Source organism: Rhea americana, unplaced genomic scaffold (genome assembly GCF_003343005.1).
Source record: "Rhea americana isolate MKP2758 unplaced genomic scaffold, rheAme1 scaffold_102, whole genome shotgun sequence".
In the NCBI taxonomy this organism is placed as follows: Eukaryota; Metazoa; Chordata; class Aves; order Rheiformes; family Rheidae; genus Rhea; species Rhea americana.
In genome coordinates, this window is record NW_028185062.1 from 82,623 (window position 1) to 107,686 (window position 25,064).

Here is a 25,064-nt window from a genome sequence, read left to right on the forward strand (position 1 = left end):
ATTTGAGAAGTCTTCAGTTTGGATTGAAGTTCATGCAAAATTCATTCACTGAAACTCAGAATTCAGATTAACATTTGAAATTTTGTAAGGACTGTTAAGATCAAATATATTCCTAAAATAATTTTACCCTCAGGTTGTCCTGCTGTCCCAAACATATTTTTTTTTTGTTTGAACATGAAAAACACTTAGATTCTTCCTTAGTATAATGCCACTGTACTATTAGTCAGGTACAGTATGGTTATCTTAAATTCAATGAACATTAGGCCAATACGTAGCATTTTGCTAATGGAATAATTCTCAGGTGAGTGATAGTTATTCAAATATCTTCTAAATTTTGTAATGGAAAGATATCATTTGTTTAGTTACCTATGATTTGTCATCCACAATTTAATGCCTGTGATAAAAGCTAGCATTTAACCACTAACCTACTAATTCTAGTTTTGCTAGTATATTGGGGCAGCATCAACTTATTCAGAAATTGGAAAACTGTACTTCAAAAAGTAAAATTCTATACAAACAGTGTGAGATACATGATCAAATATGTAATCAGTTATTAGGACTACTGCAGAGAACAGCTGTGAGTCCTCTTCTTTCTCTCCATGCACTCCTTTGGTTTCCAAATCTACCAAGAATCAATAGTGCTTAAATTTCTCCTAATAAAGAAAGGTAGGGCAGCAAGTCATTTAGGGTTTTCTCATATCTGGCATTATTCCAGAATAGCTATTTTGAAATAATTATTTCAGTAGATTCACTTATTCATGAATAAAAAAAATGCTTGTCCTAGGTTACTTTAATTCACTTCAACACAGTTAAACAGTTCAAATTGAATAATGTGCATGCCAGTCTGTTCATAGTCCTTCCCATACATAGAATTATTTTCAGTCAACTCCATTTTATATAGACATAAAATCTTAATGCAAATTAATGATGACATAAAGAAAACTCATTGTATAAAATCTAAAATCTCCACATTTTTGTTCCTTGAACCTTAACAGATAGCACACTTTTACATATACATATATATATATATATATATATACACACACACACACACACACACATATACACACATACATAAATACAATAAAGTTATAAGCTTTCTTACTTCTGCCACTGGAAAATTTATGTAACAACAGCTGCACTTAAAGTAGTCTCTTTTCATCTCCCGTCCTGCCAAAAATTGCTGCTGGCTTGTAAACAATCTTTTAAAAAAACATCATTGTTTTATCAAGAATAGCTTTAAGTTGTATAAGGAATTACATTAGCCCATACAAATGATTTAATCAGAATCAATATTCAATATTGTGGGCTTGATTGCCTTATAGTCTGACAAAGTATACAGATGTATTTTGTGAAGAACTTGTTAAAATACAAATGGATTTAGTTTAGCATAACAGATTTTAGATTGTGTAAGTGAACTTTGTGTCATAGGTCGTATTAAAAGTATTGCTACAAAAACACTAAAAGACAAAAGGCTAACATTCTTTTATGTAAAAACAAAAGAAATAAAGCTATTTAGAAGAAATGAGGCATCCCCAGTAGTCCTGATTTCAGATCATCATAGATCATAGATCATAGAATGGTAAGGTTGGAAGGGACCTCTGGAGATCATCTAGTCCAACCCTTAGCGTAGCCCATATGGGGACTGAACCCGCAACCCTGGCATTAGCAGCACCGTGCTCTAACCAACTGACCTGTATAAAAGATGCATTTTAATGCAATCACATGTTTATCATTTGCAAGTAAAGTAATACGGATGTATTTTAGGTAAATCATGCGTTTTGCTATTAGGCAACAAAAACTATCTTCAAAGAACTTTGAAGATACGAGAGCAAACTCGCATACCTCATGAAGTGCCGGGGTTAGGGATGCTTGTAAAATAGTAATTTGGCCTGTAAATTTATGCTTAAATATTACACTTTTCCAGGCAACATTCTGTTCAGTATTTAGYGTAGAATGGCATAGATTATTCTCACTTAATGAGCAATATTGAATTCTTTCCTTGCTATCAAATGATATGTGGCCTCACTTGCTGTTTGCTACATGCTGTTCCCACTGCGCCCTGCTAATTTCCTCGTTCTCTGTTTCGTTATGTTTGTGCTCTCTAGTGCTTGTATCTTTCTCCAGTAATATTTTCACAGAGCTCTCCAGAGATCTGTGGTGTGTCCCTTCATCTTTAATAACCAATCTGAGACCTTTGAGACATTAGTTTTCAAATTAAACTATAAGAGTTTTTGTGATTTGCGTGCTCTTAAATGTTTTGTCATAAAGATCTGTCTCGCTCTTTAACCTAGTAACAATAACCTGGTTTGTCTTTCTTACTCATTGTGGATCCCTTCGCAGGAATCCACAGGTGCCTATGCTCAGGAAGACCTTGCTCCTTTATGTGTAATACGGTTCCTATTGATTTAGACTGTAGCTATGAATACCTAGATCTACTGCAAAATTAACCCTAACATACAATATTCTGATGAAGATCCATTATTCTGATGAAGAATGGGTCACCCRTTAAAAAGTTTGTTGTTGTTGTYGTTGTTGTTTTCTTTATAAGATTTGCTTGCAAGGAACAGGAAGAAATCTAATCTTCCAGGACAATATTAATTCCCTTTCCTTTTCGGTAATCCCTGCACATTTCCCAAAGTTTTCAGCACTTACAGCAAAGTCCTCGCATAATGTAAGTGTTGTTATTTTATAAGCCTTTTTAAACATAGCTCTTTTCTTCATACAGCAAGGCTTGTGTACTTCAGAAAGGGCCTTATGGCCCTTTCAAAAGATAGTGTATAATTGTGTATTTATGACTAAATCATTAGATCCTTCAGGAATAAACAGAATAAAACTGCATAGCTACTTCATTTTAATCGAGAGCACATGTAACATTCTTTTTGAAAAAGTTACAGCTATATGTACCTTATCTTCATATTTCTTTTGAAAGAAAATGATATGCTTGTGAAAAGGGCTGCGAAGACAACTCTGAAATACATAGTTTCCTCATTATAGACACTAAATGCAAAATATTGGCAAAAAAACACATCATCAATAGGACTTGATTCAATACTTGAGGGAAGAGAGGACAATATAATTCAATTTGCTTGGTTCATGTAAGTCTTTCTGTTTCTGAAAAAGTTGCCAAAATGGGGCTGGACAGCAACAGTGGCTTAAGGGAACCTGAAAGAAAACCCAATATGCTAATTTCAGAGATGTCATTGAACATCCCATCAGACCGGTACTGAACCATGTTAGATATGGACTAGTGGTCTAGAAATTAAATATCTTATTCTCACCTTAAAAGGAATTGAGTCACCCCACTCCTTTAGTATTACTATTTTAATAAGCATTCACAACTACTGAAGATGAAATTATTAAAATGCAAATATTAATCATGCACAAAGTTTAAGCATGTTTTTAGGCAAACTTGTGACTAAAGTATACTGACTAAAGGATGTAGTTTGCAACAGAATACTGATGGAAACAGTAAATACTTACTCAGTTTGTTTGATTTAGGCTGCCCCGCTAATTTTTGCCTGCTTTTCACAGCACAGCCAACTGTATATTAAATTAGCCAGCCAACAATGAATTGAAATATGAATCTAAACAAAGAGTGATAAATTCTATTGACTCAAAGAAAGAGTGATCTTGCAAGTTGCAGACCATCTCTTAGAATGTAAGATTATCTAGTGTATTTTTGTGTTCAGTAGCCTTTGAAGTACTTGTTTTCAATGAATTTGTCCAGGTACTTTTTGCTACCAAAAGGTTTTGCAATTAATTCTGCTATTTCAATATATGTTAAATAACAGAGAACCTCTTTTTGACCCTACTATCTGTTAAATTTTCTGATGACAATTCTTGTATTAAGAGAAAATAATAAATCATCTATACCTTTCTGTTGCTTCCACATCACTTATAAATTCACAGACTTTTTTGTGCTCCATCCCCCATTATATCATTATTAAGCCAAGAAGTCCTATTCTCTTCAGCTCCTCATTTTACAGAATTTGCTCCAGCCTCTGGTCATCCTTGCCTTCTCTGCAGCTTCTCTAATATTTTCCCATAACATCCTCCTAGATAAGCTCAGGAAGTGTGGGTTAGACAAGTGGACAGTGAGGTGGATTGAGAACTGGCTGAAAGGCAGAGCTCAGAGGGTTGTCATCAGTGACGTGGAGTCCAGTTGGATGCCTGTGGCCAGTGGTGTCCCCCAGGGCTCAGTACTGGGCCCCATCCTGTTCAACTTATTCATCAATAACCTGGATGAGGGGACGGAGTGCATCCTCAGCAGGTTTGCTGATGATACCAAGCTGGGAGGAGTGGCTGATACACCTGAGGGCTGTGCTGCCATTCAGACAGACCTGGACACGCTGGAGAGGTGGGCAGAGAGGAACCTCATGAGGTTCAACAAGGGCAAGTGTAGGGTCCTGCACTTAGGGAAAAATAACCCTAGGCACCAGTACAAGCTGGGGGCTGACCTGCTGGAGAGCAGCTCTGCAGAGAAAGACCTGGGAGTGCTGGTGGATGACAACTTGACCATGAGCCAGCAATGTGCCCTTGTGGCCAAGGTCAATGAGATCCTGGGGTGCATTAGGAAGAGTGTTGGCAGCAGGTCAGGGGAGGTGATCCTGCCCCTCTACGTAGCCCTGGTGAGGCCTCGAGTACTGTGTTCAGAACTGCCCAGTTCTGGGCTCCCCACGACAAGAGAGACATGGAGCTACTGGAGAGAGTCCAGCAGAGGGCTATGAGGATGATCAGAGGGCTGGAGCACCTGCTCTATGAGGAACGGCTGCGAGAGCTGGGCCTCTTCAGCCTGGGGAAGAGAAGACTGAGGGGGGATCTTATCAATGTGTATAAGCACCTGAAGGGAGGGTGTCAAGGGGACGGGGACAAACTCTTTTCAGTTGTCCCATGCGACAGGACAAGAGGCAATGGGCAGAAATTGAAGCACAGGAAGTTCCGCCTGACTGTGAGGGGGAATTTCTTCCCCGTGAGAGTGACGGAGCACTGGCACAGGTTGCCCAGAGAGGCTGTGGAGTCTCCTTCTCTGGAGATCTTCAAGGCYCACCTGGATGCAACCCTGTCTAACATGCTTAAGCAGGGAGGTTGGACTAGATGATCTCCAGAGGTCCCTTCCAAATTTACTGATTCTATGATTCTAATATCTGTATATTACTATAGTTCTGCCACATCCATTGTGAGATACGAGTGGAGACAGGGAAGGACTAGAGCTGCACAGAGTATTTGTGATCACTAGCATACTAAGATTTTGTACAGAGCATGATGATTTTTCCTGATCTGTCTCTATTCATTTTTAATAAATTCAAAACATTTGTTTTTCCTTTGATAGACCTTCCTACTACAAACTCATTTTCTAAATAATAATAGCTAGTGAGATCTCACCTCTGAATGTAAAAGCAGGGTTGTTTTTCCCCATAAGCCAGTATCTATCAATGAATTTACTGATATAGTTAACGTCTTCATCAGATCTGATGGTAAGGTTTTATGTATTTATTTAAGCAAGCATGGCTATATGTCAGTTCAATTGAACTGAAGTATATTCCTTCCAAGAAGGAACATAATTGCTTTGGGAATACACTCAATTCTTTGCCTCATTACCCCTGCTTGGGACGTCACCTTAAACATGTGTTGATCATCACACTGAAATGTGTGATTCTGAATACAGCTCTATATCAGTTTTCATTTTTACGTTAACTATTATATCCTCGGAATATTTTTGACTTAAAATAGGGTCTCAAAACGTCTCAAAGCACCTTAACTTTAAATAGTCCATTTTAACCATTATGAAAGATTTTTTTTTTCAAAATTTAGAAACTAACCTAATTCTTATTAGAAGATTTACCTTAGTGAATTCAAGTCACACCAGTCTCTCTCTGACTCTCCGCCAACAACCCATTTGCCTCTCTATATAAAAGTGTTTTCCTTCACTGTAAGGTCTGAGTTCCAGTCTTGCCTTAGAATTTGTTTCTTTTATTTGACTTATACATAAGTCCATATAAAATTAAGCACTGGTCTGGTATTCACTGGGCAGTGAAAAAGGCTCGCTTGGTGCTCAAAGACGACACCTGGTATCTTTCACTAGCATAAGCAGTGAAAGAATAAAGAGATATTTTGCATGTTTCATGACTGCATCTAAAATTAGCAGCAACAGTAAGTTATATGCGTTAGTAAATAGCTTATTAATTTATACTACTATACTAAAACTACCTTAACAGAGACCCTAAGTGGGAAAAGGCCAGAAAAGAGATACTGGTAAGTGTGAACTTCTCTGTCAGAAAAGAAACTTATGACCTGAAAGAAAGCTTACTGGCCTTCACTGAATTAACCTGAAAATGATCTAATTCTACATGAATAAGATCGGCAAGCTGACCATACATAAAATACTAGGTGTGCTATTTTACAGAAAGATAGCACTGAATTTCAAAGAAAAAAAAAAATCTAGTTGCAATTACTGGAACTTCACAGGGAAGATGAAGAGACATGTATGGCCAGATCTACAGCAAAAAGTCATCTTGTACTTCGTGACTGTGCAATTCATAGATTTCGTGGCCAGTAGGGATCACTGATCTCAGGATGTCTTGTTTTCCCATATATCAACAATAAAGATCCACTATTATTACCAGTAACCAATCCCAGACTTCTGGTGGTATTAACATATAGTGTCCTCTGTCCTGCCCACCCTTTGCACTTCTGTGACACTGCATACAGACTGGAGGTGAGAGAGAACAAGTGTTGCTGTCTGCCAGGTTATGAAGTCCCAAAGCAGTTGAACATCATCTATCRTGCCTTCTTACGCCCAGGCATTAAGTTCCAAAATCAGTACTGACTCTCCAGAGACTTCCTAATACATAAAACCATTCCCTCCTCTCTTTGCCTCCAAGAAGCGGATCCACATAAGAGTATCTGTTTAGAGTGAACCGCTAAAGACATGCAGACAACCCAGTTTGATGCAGTTGCATATCTACTTAAGCTGATCTACTTTTGCACTGCCATCAAAAGGGGGCAATCCTGCTCTTACCACGCTCCATATATTCTCATCCTCCCTTGTGCTGGATTGGTGGTTACGCCACACAGTCAGCTGGGTCCAGAAGCTCATTTTGGCTACCTCCCAGCTCTCCCACATAGTTTTTTTAGATAGTATCAGTTCTCTTCGGGGCCACTTGAGCCTTTAGCATAGACATCAGAGGGTGATAACAATATGGGGCTTTATCTTCTCAACATCTCTGAGCATTTAACATTGGTTAACATAATTCACTGAAGCATCTCCTTGCTTACTTTAATTATATCTTCTTATTAATCAACTCTCCTTGCTCTAAAAATGTTTTATATATACATATATATATATATACATACACACACACACACACACACACACACAAACACACACACATATATATACATATATACAGCTCTATTCAACCTAACTCAACCTAGACTGTCTACACAGTTCAGTTACCCAGCTGAGTTGGGTAACTGAAATAACAATAAGCCTATATATCACATATGCAAATTTTTAATAAATTAAAAAGAACATAATCCACAGTTTTCAAGAACACATATGATCTTGATGAAGCAAGACTTACTGATGAAGAATACCGTATCCTTGAATAAATTATTGCAGTGGTCAGCCAATCTTTCTGCAAAAAGCGTATTTTATTCCCAATCTGAATTGTCTGGCCACCTGCCTTTGTATAAAGGCAAAAATCCTTTCCTCAAAGAAATGCCTATAAAATGTGATGGAATCAGCTTTTTAAAGTTGCTTCTATGCTAAATTGAATGATATTCTTTAATCTTGTCCTATAAAGCAGATTCCTGGCCTTGAGTCAGTGTAGTTCTTTCTGAAAATCCTTTCTTACTTATTAATATCTATTCTGAATGCTGAATTATAAAACGAGACACTGAGTTGCAGTCTGGCCAATGCTGTGCAAAGTTAAGAGTAACTACTTCTTTACTCAATATCCTTCCACTTACACATCAAAGATCACATTTGCTATCTTAGGCTACTACATCATGAGGCTACCCCATCTCATCATAACAGAATCCCCAGATCCTTTTCACTTTCTAAAATATTTTTCCATGTTCTTTTACACAGAATGTCTTCATTCAGCGCATTTTACAAAGGAAAGAAAATCCTCCAGAACAAAATACCTGCACTACCTCAGTTACTTAATTTAAAGATTACCTCTGCAGAAACAAAGGGAAAATAGAAGACAGACTGCTGTTCTCTCTCAAATCACCATTCCCCAGTGTCCTCCTCCACAYTTAATGTAAATTCATCTACACTTGAATTAAAAATGTAAGTAATAAAAGCCAGTATCTAAAAAAGATTTTAAAAATAAAAATAGAAGTGGATCAATTGTTTCTGCAAGGTTCTATAAGTAAGAGTGAGCTATGGGAGCAAAACAATTCATACAGTTGTATAGGGAAATTAATTACAGTATGCAAGTTAAAGAGCTTTTTTTAGGTTAATACTAAACATTCAACTGAATTATGTAAAGGGTTACTATCAAGGAAGATGTGGTACATAGAATCAAAGTTTTTTATTTATTGCAATTAATTCTGCCAAATCGTTTTTTATGGTTTGAGATTGTAATTTGATTACTTCTGCCTGATTGGCTTTAATAAACTAAAAATTAACTTCATGTACCCAGAGAATCCTCTGTTTTGGATTAAATACATAAACACATTACTTAATTTATACTTTAAGATCATAGTTCAATGAATACTTAAAAGTTGGTACTACCACCAAAAGAAACAGCTCTGCCATTTTTTCCCCCTCTGGGCAGTGCTGCTTTAAAGCACTCATTCATCAAGCCATAGCTAGCAGTAGCAAAGTTAACCTCAAAATGTAACTGCAGGAAACTCTTTCAAATCTCCTTTTTCAAGTTATCTTTTACCTTAATGATCTGCAGACCTCCTCGAAAGAAGCACATACTATTATTTAAAACATAAGTGTCTTCTTTAGTTCCACATCCCTTCATTCCCCACTATGTAATGAAGAAATTCTAACTGTATATTAATCTGTTCTGTCTTTTCATTTGTTTTCTTTTTCCATTTAGTCTGTAGTTTCAGTCTTTTAGTTTAATTATTTTATAGCCTTCCTTCAACATATCACTGGAGAAGTTAAAAATTTTGCCTACTAAAAGACACACACCAGGACATCACAAATCAGCAAGAAAAAATGAAAAAAATAATTCAATCCCTTTTTAGCATGCTACAATGATAACTCAATATACAATCTGACAAATAAAAATATTCATGCTCAATATAACTCAATTTTCAAAAGAATTAATTAAGTTTAATAATAAATACATCTTTATAAGATCTATATATAATTTTTTTTATTACTAGAGGATCACATATATTTCTTTGATTTAGGTAGAGGTTGTTCTTTCATAAATATTTTGGCTACAGATATCAATAAAAAAAAGAGCTGCAAGTAAGTTACAGCTGCAGATAATGTATAAGTTTAAAATGAAAAAGAACATACATATAACCATCTCTTAGTAAGACATTTTTTTCCTTCTAGATTGACAAAATAAAGTGTTTGAGAGAAATGAAAGAAAAAGTAACATTGTTCCAGGATGTAAAATAGCTAATATATTTGGAAAAACCTGCAATTCAGTTTCTAATCTTTTGACATACCTGATCTACAAAAGCTAAACTTGACTTGTAGGAATAGCATGTCAAATGCATATCTGTCAGGTATGACAAGGGCAGAAATGACCCCCAAGTTCTCCATACATATGGAACAAAAAGTATAAATTAAAATTTTACTATCAGAATGACATCAGTTTGCTTATTAAAATTCACCCAATGCTAATTTTTCTGAAATACACAAGCAAGCTCTTATGAATAACCAGGACGGATTGCACCAATATTTTTAAAAGAAAATGTTTTCAACWCACATAAGCCTTTCAGTTCTTTGGAGAACAAATTACTATCTAAATTGTTTTGCTCAAGACAGATTTCAGACACATCAAAACTTCAAGTTGCTAGTAGAACTTTAATAAAAGGGTCAAGTAGAGGCTATTTAATTAATAAGAAAGATAAAAGTTGGTATTTAAACAATTTTTTGCCATGACAGGAAGCAGCACAATTTTAGTAAATTATTTTTCTATGCAGTGTCTGCAAATCACTTGAAAATAATTCTGTAAAACAACAATATTTTCAGACCTTTTGACATATTTATGTAATTTATACTGATATCTTGATACAAATATTCATTTGTACGAATACTTTTGATATGTAATTAAAAAGACTACTTCTGTAAACACCTATTGAGACATCATATAGACATAGTGTGTACAGTATGTAGAAGAATTTTGTTTATAATAAATGGAAATTCACAATTTTCAATGTATTTCAAATACAGTGTATTTCAAATTTCAATGCATTTTTATACATTTATTTAAAGAAAATAGATGTTCCCACACTGATTTGAGAATTTTTTTTGAAAAAAGTATTAAAGGTATTGTTTTGCCAACAATCTTTTTTAAGTTAAGAATTTCAGACTTATTTATACCTAGAAAAGGACAGGCAATAAAACGAAAGCAAAATCTATATAAATTTGTAGAGACATAAAACACATACAGAAATCCTTCAGCAAGACAGATTGTCTTTTAAATTTACTGGCAATTATGGAACCAGGGAATATTCATATGAAGCTAAGCTAGAAATAGTAAAACAGATCAATTGTCAGCAGAGATCATGCCATTTTACAAAGTCAGAACATAAAAGTCTATAAGCATGAATGGTTAGCTAATAGGCATCCTAGAAAGACTTTCTTTCTTAGTTTCATATTTTATATGTCTAGAACCTCAAAATTCAAAGTGGTGGTATTCATTAATTGCAACAGATCTGATCATGTCAAGATATTTTATGTATTCAGCTTTCCAATGATTTTTCCTGACGTATTCCAACGATTTTCCTGACTAATTAAAAAAAAAAATTCTGTAGAGGACTAAAACGAATCATTATTTGTACTTTCGCCAGCAAGAGCCCATAATGCAAGAAATAAAGATCTGTGAAAATAGATCATTAGAAATAAGATTCAAACTTGAGAATGAAAATATATGGGCTTTAAGCCATGTGTGCGTAAGTGTTCCAAAACTATGGTTTACAGCTTATTATGGCAAATGTAAGGCTCATAAAACTGCCCATAACTAAATTGCCCATCGCTTCTCAGTTGAAAGTACTATTTCAGCTGCTAACTTTGCCAAGTGAGAGTAAAACTTCAGCTGAAGTTTTCAATGTCAGGTTTCTGTTTAAGCCTAGTTATTTTTAGAAATCATTCAATCATTTTTGGAAAGACTTCATATTCACAAAAAAAGCTAGACTTTTCAAAAGGAGAGTTTTCTAGCATCTTGAAGCTTTGAAGAACTGACCTAAAATATAAAAGTTGTTTTAGTGAGTAAACACACTGGTATTTGGCTAAGCTAAATTATGTCCAAGCACCAGTTTGTTAAGTATTAAAATATAAGCACCAATTTAATTTCCTAAGATTCCACATGCACTGAGTATGCAGAGTCATGTTGAGAAGACTATTCTTTGCAGCTGAAGTTTTTGATATGTACTGATTACCAAAGATTTTGAAAGAGAGATAAGATTCACCTGCATAAATGAAGCTGCATATGAATGATCAAAATTCGAGTTAACTACTGAGCCTCGGTAAGAATTTCTCTTCAACACATCTTACCCCTTATCTGCTTACTGTTCTAGTATTTTCACTGTCTTCTAAAGCAACTGGTTCTGGACATTGCCAGCTTATTACAATAAAAGAATAGGATAGAATATCATACATTCATAGGACGTCATCTACTCCAATCTCCTTCTCAAAGCAAGGTTAGCTATGGGATCAGAACAGCTTCATCCACTCGGTGATTTTTTTTTGTTTTGAATTAGTATTGTTCTTGGTGAGGTACCTAAAACAAGGACTCAGAAACATTCTTTAAAGCCCACAGAGGAAAAAAGACTCCCTTACTGAACTATACATGAGTGATCGCTAAGGCAAGGCAAGCACTGTGTATGCAGTTTATTGTAAACTACAGCTCCCAATAACATTTCACCGTTCCCCATCTCCCTCAGAATCTGGTAAGGTTGTTAGATGCTACATTTGAACCATTTAAGAAGCCACAAAGGATTCACTGCAAGAATATTTTGAAGTAGAAAACTATTTGTAAAATCTTTTCCACAGAGACAGTAGTGGAAATTATGAGAGCTGCTGAACACTTATATATATCAGATCAAGGAAATCCGTGCATCGCTTAACCCTGGTTATGCCTGGACTGAAACAGACTTTGGGCTGAATTACCCACTGCACAGGCAATTCTCTTTCCACTACACATTCTCCATGGCACAACCTTTCCTGCTAACTACCTGCAAATCAGAGAGATGACGAAGATCTTTAAGTGCTATTGCATTCAACATGAATATGCAATGATGTTACTGCTTCTCTGAGAAAAAAGGAAAAGCAAGCAAAACAAACCCCACTCTCCATAAAAAAAGCACAAGCACAGAACACACCTCATTAAATTTCAGTAGAAAGTAAAATAATCACAAAGTATTCATTCCAAAATACTACTGTTGCTGGAGATATAGACATTTCCACATTTTCACAGTGTAACTAAAAAAAATCTGAAACGTATGGGTTCTGCCTATAACAGGCTTGAGTACTTAAAAGAATAATTTGAGAAAGTATAGAGGCAAAATACATATGGAATGACATCCGAAACCTCAGACACTTGTTATACAATTTATTTTTCCTTATCTGGAAGGAGCTACGGGACTGGCCATAACTATCAGAATTCATCAAAGCAGATCATTAAAAACTGGTGCCCAAGGATTCCCATATAACTAGGAATTACACTGTTAATCCAACAAATTCCTTTCAATGTTTATTACCCTAAAGTATCACTAACATATTTACAATATAAGGAAATAAGTTTGGCCATGTTCTACCATTTCAAAGACAAAAAGACAGAGCAGTGAAGGAATGAGCATCTGCAGGTTTTAGGTTTTTTTCCCATTCAGCACAGATGTTAACTTCCAAGCCCAATGACTGGCTCAGAGCTTTCCTGAAACACAGAGTACTTGTGTTCCTGTCAGAAATGAAGGATGGGGAGTACTTCTAACAGTAGCGTAAAGGCAATAGCCTTGGAAGTTTGGTTATTCTTGCTTGCATCTAACTGTACACTCCATCCAAAATCTGTAGATCAGCAGTCCATCAGCAGTGGAGGAAGGAGGAGGAAGGAAAAAATAATTTCTATCAAGGTAGGATCTAAAACTTCTGTTTACTAATCCAAACAAACTGTACATTGCCTCAGTGATACTTGGATAATAGTGGTCTGAGAATGTCATGCTGTAGCTCCTGTAATTATATAGAAAAAAACTACACTACAAAAACATCTCATCAGTAATATCTCTTACTGATGGGTGTAGTCTACACAACAATCTACTGGAAACCTCTAAACATTTTTTTTAAGATATCGCAATGAAATTCAATACATTACTGCTGCTAAATGGGTCCTTCAGGTACTTATTTCATATACAAGAGACTTATCAAGTCCTGTACCACTAAAATTTCTGACCTCCTCAACAAGCAGAATATCTTGAGAAGCCTATTCCTTCAATATCTCAATRAGCTCAACAATTAACAAGGAGTTTCAGAAATAAAATCGAAATTACCTGGGAAAATTATCATCTAATTATTAGTGTACATGTATAAGCTTAAAATGTAATAATAAAAAAAGTCTTGTTCTCTTAGCTGAGATAATAGCTTTCAGATGTAAATTACTGACTGGAAAGAGTAAGAAAAGATAACCTGACATTCTTTTCTAAGCTCCTTATGCACAAATAATATAAATATTAATAAAAATGTATCAAGTCCTTATTTCCTATCCTTAAGCAGAGAGTTACTAAAATAAATTTCCTTTCCGGGATAAGATTATTGTACCACCTGCTAACAACCAAAATATGTATCAATGCTAATAAACAAATAGGCAATAACCTAAAATGCAGCACAGTATCTTACTCTTTTTCAACTCTAAACTGCTTTTGCCCATCATCTAGCTTAGCCCATTCCCTACCTATTATTAGCTTATATGGACCATAACTGTCAAATTTTTTTGTTTGAGAATCTACATTTATCAATGAAGGCTGAGATCTTACTAAATTTACCTAGTGTTGGGTAAGAACAGTCAGTTGCATTCTTTTTGTTCAAATAAAAGCTCAATAGATTACACACTCAAATGTGTCTTCCCTGCATTTATTCCAACATTTATGAACTCCTATTTCAATACTCAAATTACAGACTTCGAAAAAATAATAGGTATGCCTAACAAGAGAGGATTAGTCAATAACTTCTATTAAAGGTTCTAAAAAGCTGACAACTGTTCACATAAAATTATCTGAGAAAAAAAATTCAAAAATTCCCACTAGTACTTATCATAAATTTAGAGGAAAATGTTAGCATATTGCCAATTATCTCCAGTTCTGCTGTATATCTACTCAATTTTGACAAATATCTGAAAAGCTGTCAAATATATAAGAAAGAACTATAAAACCATGCTAAGTTTACAATTGTGTTAATAACTCTTCAAAATGTTGACTGTAAGATTTCCATTAAAATGAATACAGTTTTCTTTGAGACAATAAAGCTAGCTGACCTGATCCTTCTGAACATGAATGCCCTAGTTTTTCTAACAAAATTGTTTAATATAGTGCAAGAATGGATCAATTTATTGATCTCCAGTAGAAAGGTATTTAACATTGCCACTGTTTTTACTTGAAAATTCAACCTGAACTTGAAATTCAAACCACTTCAGTTTGTATCAAAAATTATTTCAACACTGCATGACTTTGTTGAAGCCTGAATGCCTACTGGATACTATTTTCTTTGTATTTCTTTCACTTTTTATTTCAAACATACTTTAGTACAACAATGGTTATCAACCATAGCCTTTATTTACTACTCTTTTTATTCTCCCCCAAAATTTGGATTCATATCTGTCACATAACAGAGTCTGACAGACTGCTAAAGGATCACACTTGAAAAGTGAAAGAGTTTTTGAATTAAGCAAAAAAATCTCTTCCAAAGTAGCAGAGTTTTCTTAATAAGGATATCAGTGCTCCCACACAACAAATAAATAAAATTTAAAGGATGCTTATGTATACAATTCCAGTCATAGTCATTACGCTCCAAATAAAATTAAACAAAGAGGTACCAAAATAGCTCTACAGGAGAGAAACTGCAGAAAACAAAAGAAAAATTATTTGGGATTATTAAGTCTTACCTGACCAGTGTCCAGTAGTGGTACCTGATCTATCAGTGCATGTCTCGCTTACAGGCCTAAAAACAGTCTCCCAGCCCCCAGTAGCATAGCGCCAGTTCTGAGACTCCAAAATGAGTGTTCGCTGAGTGCCGTAAGCAATCATGAAGCAGTAGACTACATGATGAAGTTGACAGCCATAGCCACAGCCTTTGTTGATATTACACACAAGTTTCTTAGCTTTGCTGCAGTCCTTGGGGTTCTGTAAGTATGGATGAAAAAGCAAAGTTGAGAAGAAGATATACACAAAGCCATACTTTTTTGTGAAAATTCTGACAAAATCTCATAAATCACACAGGTCATCCTGCTATAATGCATCTCATTAAAATGAATGATCAAGCTTCAGCTCAATAAAAATTTTATGTGAAATCTTCATAGCGAACATGAACAGCTATTGAACATACTTCACTAACCTAATGTAAAATAAAATACCTTCAAGATTTTAAATTACTTTCTCATTTGCAAATCTGTCAGAATAAGCTAACATTTGGACTCAGGGCTCACGTTTAATTAATGTGATTCGTAGTGTTGGAATGCTCTTTCTTGATTTTTCCTTTGGCATTTTTCCAAGTTTGTTAGTTCTCTTTCACTGAACAGGATTATTATCCAAAAAAATTTTTTTTGTTTATATAATAAAACAGACACTTCCCAAACTTACTACATACCAAATACAGAATATAATATACCTAGCTGAATAGACTGATAAAAAATAGTATTTTAATTTGAACACACTTTAAATGCAATAACATTCTCTAATTCTAAAATTCAATATATTATATAACAAAGGAGGAAAATGTGTTTAGAATGGGAATGCATAAGTATGCTGGAAGTTATAAAATATTAAAATATTTTTAGGTATGCGAACAACACAAAAACACAATGTACACAAGGTTTTGTTGCCACAAAATAGTGTACTTTGCTGTGCACATTCATACTTGCATATCTCCAGACACCACTTTTGCATTGTCAGAAATCTTTTTTATAAAAATATCTATTATGAGTAGTTAGTTTCAGGATAAGCTGAAATGATCAGTCAAACGATCATCTTCCGGAAAACTGAGATCTCCCCTTTAGGTGATCTTAAAGCTAATCTAAATATTTTGAGTTCTAAAAATAGTGAGTAAAAATTTAAATTTATGCATTCATTGTGTAAAAGAGGGTAGAATAGTTCAGATCTGAAAGAAAATAAAYGGTGCAAGTTCAGTATTTGAATGCCTTTTTTTCATTTTAGGGAWAAAACATCTGATTCAGAGTCTAATTAGCTATGCAAAACAATAAACCAATTAAAACCTGTTCCTTAGATCAGTACTCTTGCTATCATAAACCTAATGGTCAACTGAGACATTAAATCTAATGGATAACTTTGAGACTATCATAGACCTACTTTCTACAGTCTTTCAGCAGAGGGTTTTTTTTCCAGTGCTGTATGCAAGTTCCTAGAAAAAGAATTTCATGGCAAAATGACTCCTCCCTATCCAGATCTACAGACATATTTACATCATGTAATGAAGTACAATGATGGCAGGTGCAAGTAAAACAATTTTTTGACGATAACTCCCATGGTGTAGAAAAGCTCTAAATTCTGCCATCACTTCTCTACAACAAAACTACCTATGAAATAAGCATCAGAGAAGAAGAAAGGTGCCACAAATCTCCAAAAGCACTTTCCCTGTAAGATTTATACAGGACATTAGCATTACCTTAATTGTCTAGTGAAGTGAAAATGCAAGCTAATGGGTAATGTTTCAGTAAGCCAAAAGGTGAAAAATCTCACTGTATTTCAACTCAGACGTTGGATATGTTCATATAATCTGCTCATATCTGCTAAACCCCATGCTTGATTTAATAAGCTTCAGTAACCACATGTACATATTATCTTGTTGGTGATTCTGATAGTCTCATATCAGCACACTAAAAAGTTCTATTATCTTCTCTATGCTAATTTTCTAACAGAGTAATGAGATTAATTTATTTTAATTTAGTCATTACAAGAACCAGATCAGTGTATTAAATAGTAATACATTGAATAAAAATACTAAAGATTGATGTAGTAAATAGAGTTATTCTATTCCCTGTGATTCTAAAGACGAGAAAAAATATATTTTCAGAAGGCTTTTGTCACCTCTATTGCAAATATACAGACAAAGCTGAACATGATAAGTCTCAACATTTATTTAAAGATTATTTTATTTAAAATATCATTGTAAAACATTCTTTTGTTATTCAGTCATTACTTGCACCTTTACTGAGCATGCACATTTTGTATGTAATGCCTAGAGCAGATAACAATATACATTGTTGTATTGTTACGTTGCTACTTTTTAACTGAATTATTCAGGSTAATAAAAACTATAGGGAACTTCTTTCCGTCATTTAGAAAGTTGTCACAAATGACAAGAGAGAACTGACAGTCACAGGCAAAGAGAGATGAAAATATTTATCTTGTATTTCTTTATCATCCGTTTTATTTTTGAAAGAGATCTAGATGTTTTAAGGGATACTTATAAAAATTCATGCTTTATACAGAATATCTCAGAAGACTTTTACTACCACTGTGTGACAGTACTATAACTAAACAGTAAACCTAAGGTCTACTTTGGCCAGAAGTAAACAATTAGCAAAATGTATTTATCAAAATACAGGAGACATCAGTCTGTCACTAGGTATTAATTGGCTTAGACTGSGTTTTATTTCATTTTTTTAAAAAAAGATATTATAACTTTGTAAGATACTTCTGTTCAGACATAAAAAATCTTGACTTCACAATTTTTTTGCATAAAGGGGTGCAAAAAGGGACATTAGAGAAGTTAGCGTGGCTATAAGGCAAGTTATTAAGACTGTCTCTCTTTTTCATATAGCAAAAATTCTTGTTGAAAGTAACTTTTTCATGACAATTTAGAAAGGGATAATCTCTGAAAATTTTTAGAAAATATTGATAATTAATGTTCTCATTCACTTTCAAATGCTTGTTTTCTCTTGAAAATGAAAACATTTGAAAGATACAGCAAACAAAAACAATTGGCCTTTAAATAAAATTATTTACAAGTTATTTCTAGTTACCTATGGTTCACCAAAGGAATGCTGACAACATAAATCTTCACAAACAACTAATGAGACTCAAGCAGGTTCCATGCTGTTGTGACTGACTGCTCTAACTATTTATCTCTTGTTAAATTTAACTTCAATTCTGCAAGAGAATTCTCTTCTTTAGAAGAGAACAGACTGTCATTTCCTACTCACTTTGTCCAAGGTAACCAAGATTTTATAGATCTTTATGTACCATATCCCCTTCTCAGTTCTCTTATTCAGACTGAAGTCTTGATCTGTTTTGACTTTGTTCTCACAGATACCAGATTCGTACAATTCATCATCCACATTACTTTCCTCATTGTGATATCCTTCCTCACACTTAGGGTCTAGAACTGTACATCACATTCTTGATGCAGATGCAGCTGGGATATGTACAGCAGCCCACTGTTGTAACTTTCAATTTAATTGTTTGAATATTGTTCAGCACTGAAATGGTGTTTTCACAGAATTATATGCAGTAACTACAAAATCTTGATACTCAGTAAGTATTAGTCAATGTATCTGTGTAGGTGCATTAAGGACCATCTTAGCCCATGTATATCTCTTGAAATTCAGTGCACATGAGTAATACAGTATTTTATTATCCAGTGAGAGGTAACATGATTGGAGTATGAGCTAATATTTTGAAATTCTTCTGCAATTGTCTCACAACTGTTTAGCAGAAAGTTTGAAGAATTTAATATTGCTGGTATAAAAACCAGATATGTTGAAATAAACTGCTGGGATACAATAACTTTTAATTTATAGCTCTAATTTAAACAAAAAAGAAGTGAGACTGAAATTCTGAGGAGATTACTCTAAACTGAAAAAAAAATGAAAACCTGGAAAAAGTTTTGAGGGAAATTATAAAGTTATCAGTACTGGATATTTCTTTTTCCCCTAATACAAGAAGCAGTATTTTAAATGGTATAGTCAGCAAGAATGCTGATAACAGACCATATTGCTAGTCACAGAATTCTATATATTAAACAAGTGACTAAATAGATCTAACAAGTTATTTCTACCACGAATTCATTTTCATTTCTTATTCCTACTGGTTGACYGAGTACTCTTGAGTAAAAAGAAAACGTACTCTAAGAAGTCGGTAAGTCACTGAAGGATAATGAACTGCCACAATATTTTCTTAATGTAATATCTGGCTCCAAAACTATAATTCACGGTATTTTATGCTAGCATATAGCAGCAGCAAGTGATAACACAAATCAAACAAAATCCAAATTACTAGAAACATGATAATCTGAAATGCATAAATAAACATAGGCTACATTTATACTAGTAAATGGAGCATGCTCAAGATTTACTCTTAACTGGCCCAGAATAGCCTGCATCTATGCTATTAAACTCTCTCAAYCTCTTAAAACAGGGTTGCCATATACAGTGCATTTATAAAAAGGGCCTTGTGCTAACTCTCAAACAGTGCCAAAGAATTGTCTGGGAGAAAACCAGTTGGCACGAGTCAAAAGCATGCCAGGAGCGATTCTCACAGTTTAAGAGTATATTATGTTTCAGGGCCTGGGAACATACCCTCTCATTGTTTGGCTAGAATAAAAATACCCCCAGGACAATTTAGCTAGTATATCCCCAATCAGCAGGATCAGAGGGGAAAGGTGTCAGAAGTGCTGCTCCAGTGCCTCAGAACCTGCCGTTGTTTCCAAATGTGCGTGAATTGTCAAAACTCACAACGAACTAGCAAAGTTAAACCCCGCTGCTTAGCATATAGTTTACTCTAAGAGAAATGGCTGTGTTGTTTGTTAATAAAAAAAAAAAAAAAAAAACGTTTAGAGCAATGTATTCTCATCCAGTGAATCAGGAGAAATTAATTAGAGTAGACACACCCAATATAATGTTCTTTGTTAGTACAAAAGTGCTCATCTTTACCTTTTGGGTAAGTATTTTATTACTTACTGCTACACAGACTGCTGGAGAGCACAGTCCTGCCCAAATTTCATGGAAAATCCTACCTCTTGATGCAAATGATGCCAACAGAAGGTGCTTATCGTCCTAGTTATCACAAATATAATTCACACCGTCCTCTATTCCCCTTCCTTTGTTCTGTCGCTTTTAATAGACCCTTTTCGTACTAGTTGCACCTCTTCAAGGAATAAAGWAGATAGCAGAAATTTCCTCCAGATGCTGGAAGAAAATTTTCTTCCTTTCCTAGTCATAAATAGTACATATTTGATCTTTTATGCTATTACTAGCATGTGTGCGCAGTATAGAGAGAAASGGAGCCATTTCTGCCTATAATATTAAACTCCTCTAGCTCTCATCTACCCTGCTCCAGGAAAAAAGCTTCACTCTGAGCACATCCCAGCATGCAGATGGACGAACTGCTCTATGCTACTTAAGCAACTATCTACAAGTTCTAGACAAAATTTTATATAGATATCACCAGTGACCATACTTAGTAAAGTGATAGTTATCCTAATATTTACCTCTTTTAGTTATTGAATTACTAAATAATTACAGAAGATGAGCCAATACATGTCTCAAGACATATGCAAAAGTTAAATCGTAATTAAATCTTAATTACATTTTCTCATAATAATGTAACCATAGAAAATATTCAGTCCCTTTCCAAACCTTCTCAAAATGTCAGAAAAATGGTCCTGCCATCTGCTAACTATTTTCTCATTTATCCTTTCGTTTTACTTTAGGCCTTTTTGATTTTGCCAAAAGATCAACTTTTTTAAATGCTTAGTCTCATCTATATGCCTAATTTTTTCTTTTGGTTTTGTTTTTAATCTTACAGGGAGGAAATCAGATCACTCATCCAGTGCTGTGTAATTAATTCAGCAATCTGCCAAAAATGAGGAAAGAACTGGAAAATACAAATGAGCCTATAAAATCAAACAGTATAGATCGCTGAATACACATTGAAAGAAAGTTTACAAAAAAGCATGATAAATGCCAAGGAGATGTGAAAAAAAAAAAAAAAAAAATCCACTGAACCCTCACAGAACAAAATAACAAAATGCTGGATTACAAATACAGATACATTTAAATTTAAAGCTACCAAAGAATTACAGGTGCTAATTTAAAACTATTAAAATATAAAGTCATTACATAAAATGAAAGATATATGTATGACATTACAAACACTATTGAGAATCCACTGCAAGTACAAAAACAACTGAGTGTTTTTTTGAGGGGATCTAAGGTGAGGAGGATTGGGCATGATCATCCAACTATAGTACTTGACCCCTGGGGCAAGAACAAGAGTTCTGTGGCCTTGTAACAAATTTTCAGTTCAGCTCAGACTTCTGAACCTGAAGTAGGCAAATATAAAAACCTTTCTTGACAAAAAAGGTGTTTTTAAGAAAGTTTCATTATTTGTTTGTTAACTACTTAAAGGATATAATTTTCCAGCTACAAGCTTCGTCTCAAGATGGTTCAAGTAATTCTGGAAGTACAAGAACTACACAAAATAAGTTTTCTATAAATTTTTAACTCATAGATCTTTTCTGTGGGTATTCTTTTGTTAAAAAAAAAAAAAAAAAAGTGCAAATTTCGATCTTCTTCTCCAGCCGAAGCACTGTTTCTTGCCTCCGACTTTCCCGTTCACTTCCCTAGAAAAATCAGCATTAAAAAAGTTAAAGTGAAGATGCTTCATGACCTAAAATCTGCAGTGGAGCTACAGTTCTACATAGATAATCAAGTAGCATTTGTGGTCAGGAGTGCATCTCAGTTAAGTTTAAGGATATGGCCTTCTTCAACAATCCATCTTGCTAGTATAAACCATGCCTTTACCATATCAAGATGAGATTATTAAAATGTGCTATGCTTAGGTCTACATCTTTACTCAGAAACTAGAACAGGCATAGATGACATTTGTTGAGGAAATGAATTATATATATTTGCAGGACTATATATATTTGCAGTAAATGCCAGAGAGCTTTCAAATAAAACTTGAGCATGCTGACTCTGCACAGAAGACTGCAGTACTACAAGGTCCACTCATTAGAGAAATCGTTTCTTTTCCTAGAACAATACCCTCAATATACAGTGGTCAAGTCTTTCAGCCAGAGTCCCCCTCTCTGAATAAAAAAATATAAAGTGCTGATGGAGAATTTTCTAAAAGAATTTTTCCACTTTGGAATTTACTTTTGCCTTTGTTTCAAATTCATTTGAATTTATCAATTCCTAGAGTAAACTACAACTGCTATTTGTTACTTGACTAAAGTAGAACTGCAAAAAGGTATAATGCTTAGATGAATTACTGAAGGATAAAAACTTGTATTTTTCAAGATTGTTGGTTGTAAAGGGCACATCTCTCTGCATGTATGGCAAAGTGCCCAAAGCCTTTTTTTTTTTTTTTTTAAGCATGAACGCTTTTATTAAAAATACACGTTGTTAACTTCAATGGGAGAGAAAGAGAGAGAGAGGACTTAATACCCTTTTTAAGGCAGAGAAATTTAAGTTAGGCGTTAAATCACCACAAACACTAGAAAATCTGGAAACCTCATAATATATTCTTAGCAACTTTATATATATATATATATAACCCTATACACATCCACATACAAACAGTATGACTATTTGTACCCAACTGTTATAACTGATGATGWTGTTGTGTACCGAGTAACCTTTTACGCTTGTTTTTTTCTGAAAATCTGATACAAAAATTATTTTTCTGCTACTGGAACACAGCCTACTGAATCACAAATTTCCTTAAATAAACAAACAAATAAAAGAAACTGCTGTCATTTATTCATTCCATAGGACCCTCGTCTAAAAATTTAAATACTAAATTTCTCTTGCATGGTTTGATGATGAACATTTCTGAAAATAAGGTCTTTTGCTTAAATACAAGCTCCTAGCTTTTTAAGTATTCTGCCTCTGACTGCAGGGAGCTAACTAAATGTTGCCTCATTAAATCACATTTATGGTAATGCCATCCAAGTGAAGCAGCAGTCATCACTATTCACAATCACTCAACTAAATGATTTCCCTAGATGTCCCAAAATAATGCAGCTATCACTATTCAACATGTCCCAGTAAAACTGTACTGCATTATTATTTTTTACCAAAAATAATTTTGTTAATATGTTCCACATAGTTCTTGTTGGAATTGTTGTTTTACTTTGGTATGTAGTTTTATTAGCAATAGAGATGCATAGGTACATCAGTAGTTTCAGATTATGCATTGCTTTACATTACATACTCCCAGTTAGCACTGTACTTTTCAAAATCCTAAAATCTGCACACATGTATTTTTAAATATAATTACTGGAAAACAGGTCARCTTGTCTTCAAGACACATAATCACAGACATATTCCAATTTGGGATGATTACTTGCAATAGTCATTCAGTACAGAAGACATTTCAGTCTTTACAATAATCCTAGAGGGGCTCCAAAAGCCTATGTGCTGCTCAGTGCACAGACACATAGGGAAGAATCTGCACCCTTCTGTTTCTTTCAGACAGAGAACAAGAGAACAGGGAAAGAGAAATGACAGTAATTGTACATGTGAATGTCCCATCTCAAAGACTGTAACTACTCATTAGAAACAACATTTCCTAGTTCTGAAGAGCAGGCTATGTCTCCACCCCAGCTTYGGGTGATCCTAAGATGTGCTGCACACATTCAGTTACCATGCCTTGGGGTCTGAGCCAGTTACGTGAACAATGGCAGCAGCATAGACCTGGAGGGAAATCATCATTCATAAACACATTTAGGCACAAAACCATCCTCTCCTCTTAAGTTGGTATTTTAGGTTTTTGCTAGAGTGTAATTTCTCTGATTTTCACATAAAATTACTCCTGTCTTCTAATAAATAACCTTCAAAGAAACAAAGTAGGCATGGAGTAAGAGCCAAAGTATGGTCAAAGATCAAATCTAGACTATAAAAATAGTAAGAAATGGCAAGCACACACAGAAGCAGCCTCTAGTTGGTTCAGTAGGACCACTACTTTCATACATCAAATAGAACAGAAAAAATAGAAAAAGGTAAAACAGTTGCATTGAATATCTAACAAATTATTTAAATTAGTCAAGTCTGGAGAAGATTGTCATGAACTGCAGAAAAAACTAACCAAAGTAAGCATGACCCAATTGGCAAGTAGAATGTTGTATTGACAACTAAATTTAAAACACATATAGTAGAAGAAAAAAGGTTCAAGATTCAAAATTCAGCTGAATTAAAAATCTTAGGCATCATTTTCAATAGCTCCATAATGACATGCATTCAAGGAAGACCTATTATTAGCTAAACAAAACTTCAGGCAGGCTGCACAAAAAAATAAAGAGGAAAAAACATATATTGGTGCTCTTCTAAAAAACAATAGTTCATTGTCACTTGTTCACTAGTGGATGCCCATTTCTAAAAGCCTACTGAAGAATTAGCGTTCATGGAAAACATCAAGAAGAATAAAATAAAGGTATTGGAAAAACTTGCACATGAAGAAAGATTGAGAAGATTAGGTATGTTTACCCTGAAAAAAAGAGTTGAATAAAAAGAAACACAGCAAGGATATGAAGGAAAGAACAGTTTAATGAGAGAAGGTTCAGCACACATTTGTATTTCACATTTTAGTATAACATCAACTGAGCATCTACAGTTGAAATGCTTCAAATTCTAAGCTGACAGGTATAGAACAAACAGGATAATAATATTTGTTCATAAAATATCCAATTAATT

At 34.4% G+C, this 25,064-nt stretch overlaps 1 protein-coding gene across 4 annotated transcripts in view; it reads right to left on the bottom strand.

Annotated features, from left to right (window-relative positions):
- The window catches only part of FUT8 (fucosyltransferase 8), a 121,600-nt gene that overhangs the window by 22,587 nt on the left and 73,949 nt on the right, over positions 1-25,064 (bottom strand). For all 4 annotated transcript variants that reach the window (XM_085305563.1, XM_085305555.1, XM_085305580.1 and 1 more), the window contains one exon: positions 15,297-15,534. In XM_085305563.1, coding sequence (XP_085161689.1) covers positions 15,297-15,534 — 238 coding nt within the window. The remainder of the gene's footprint in view (positions 1-15,296; positions 15,535-25,064) is intronic.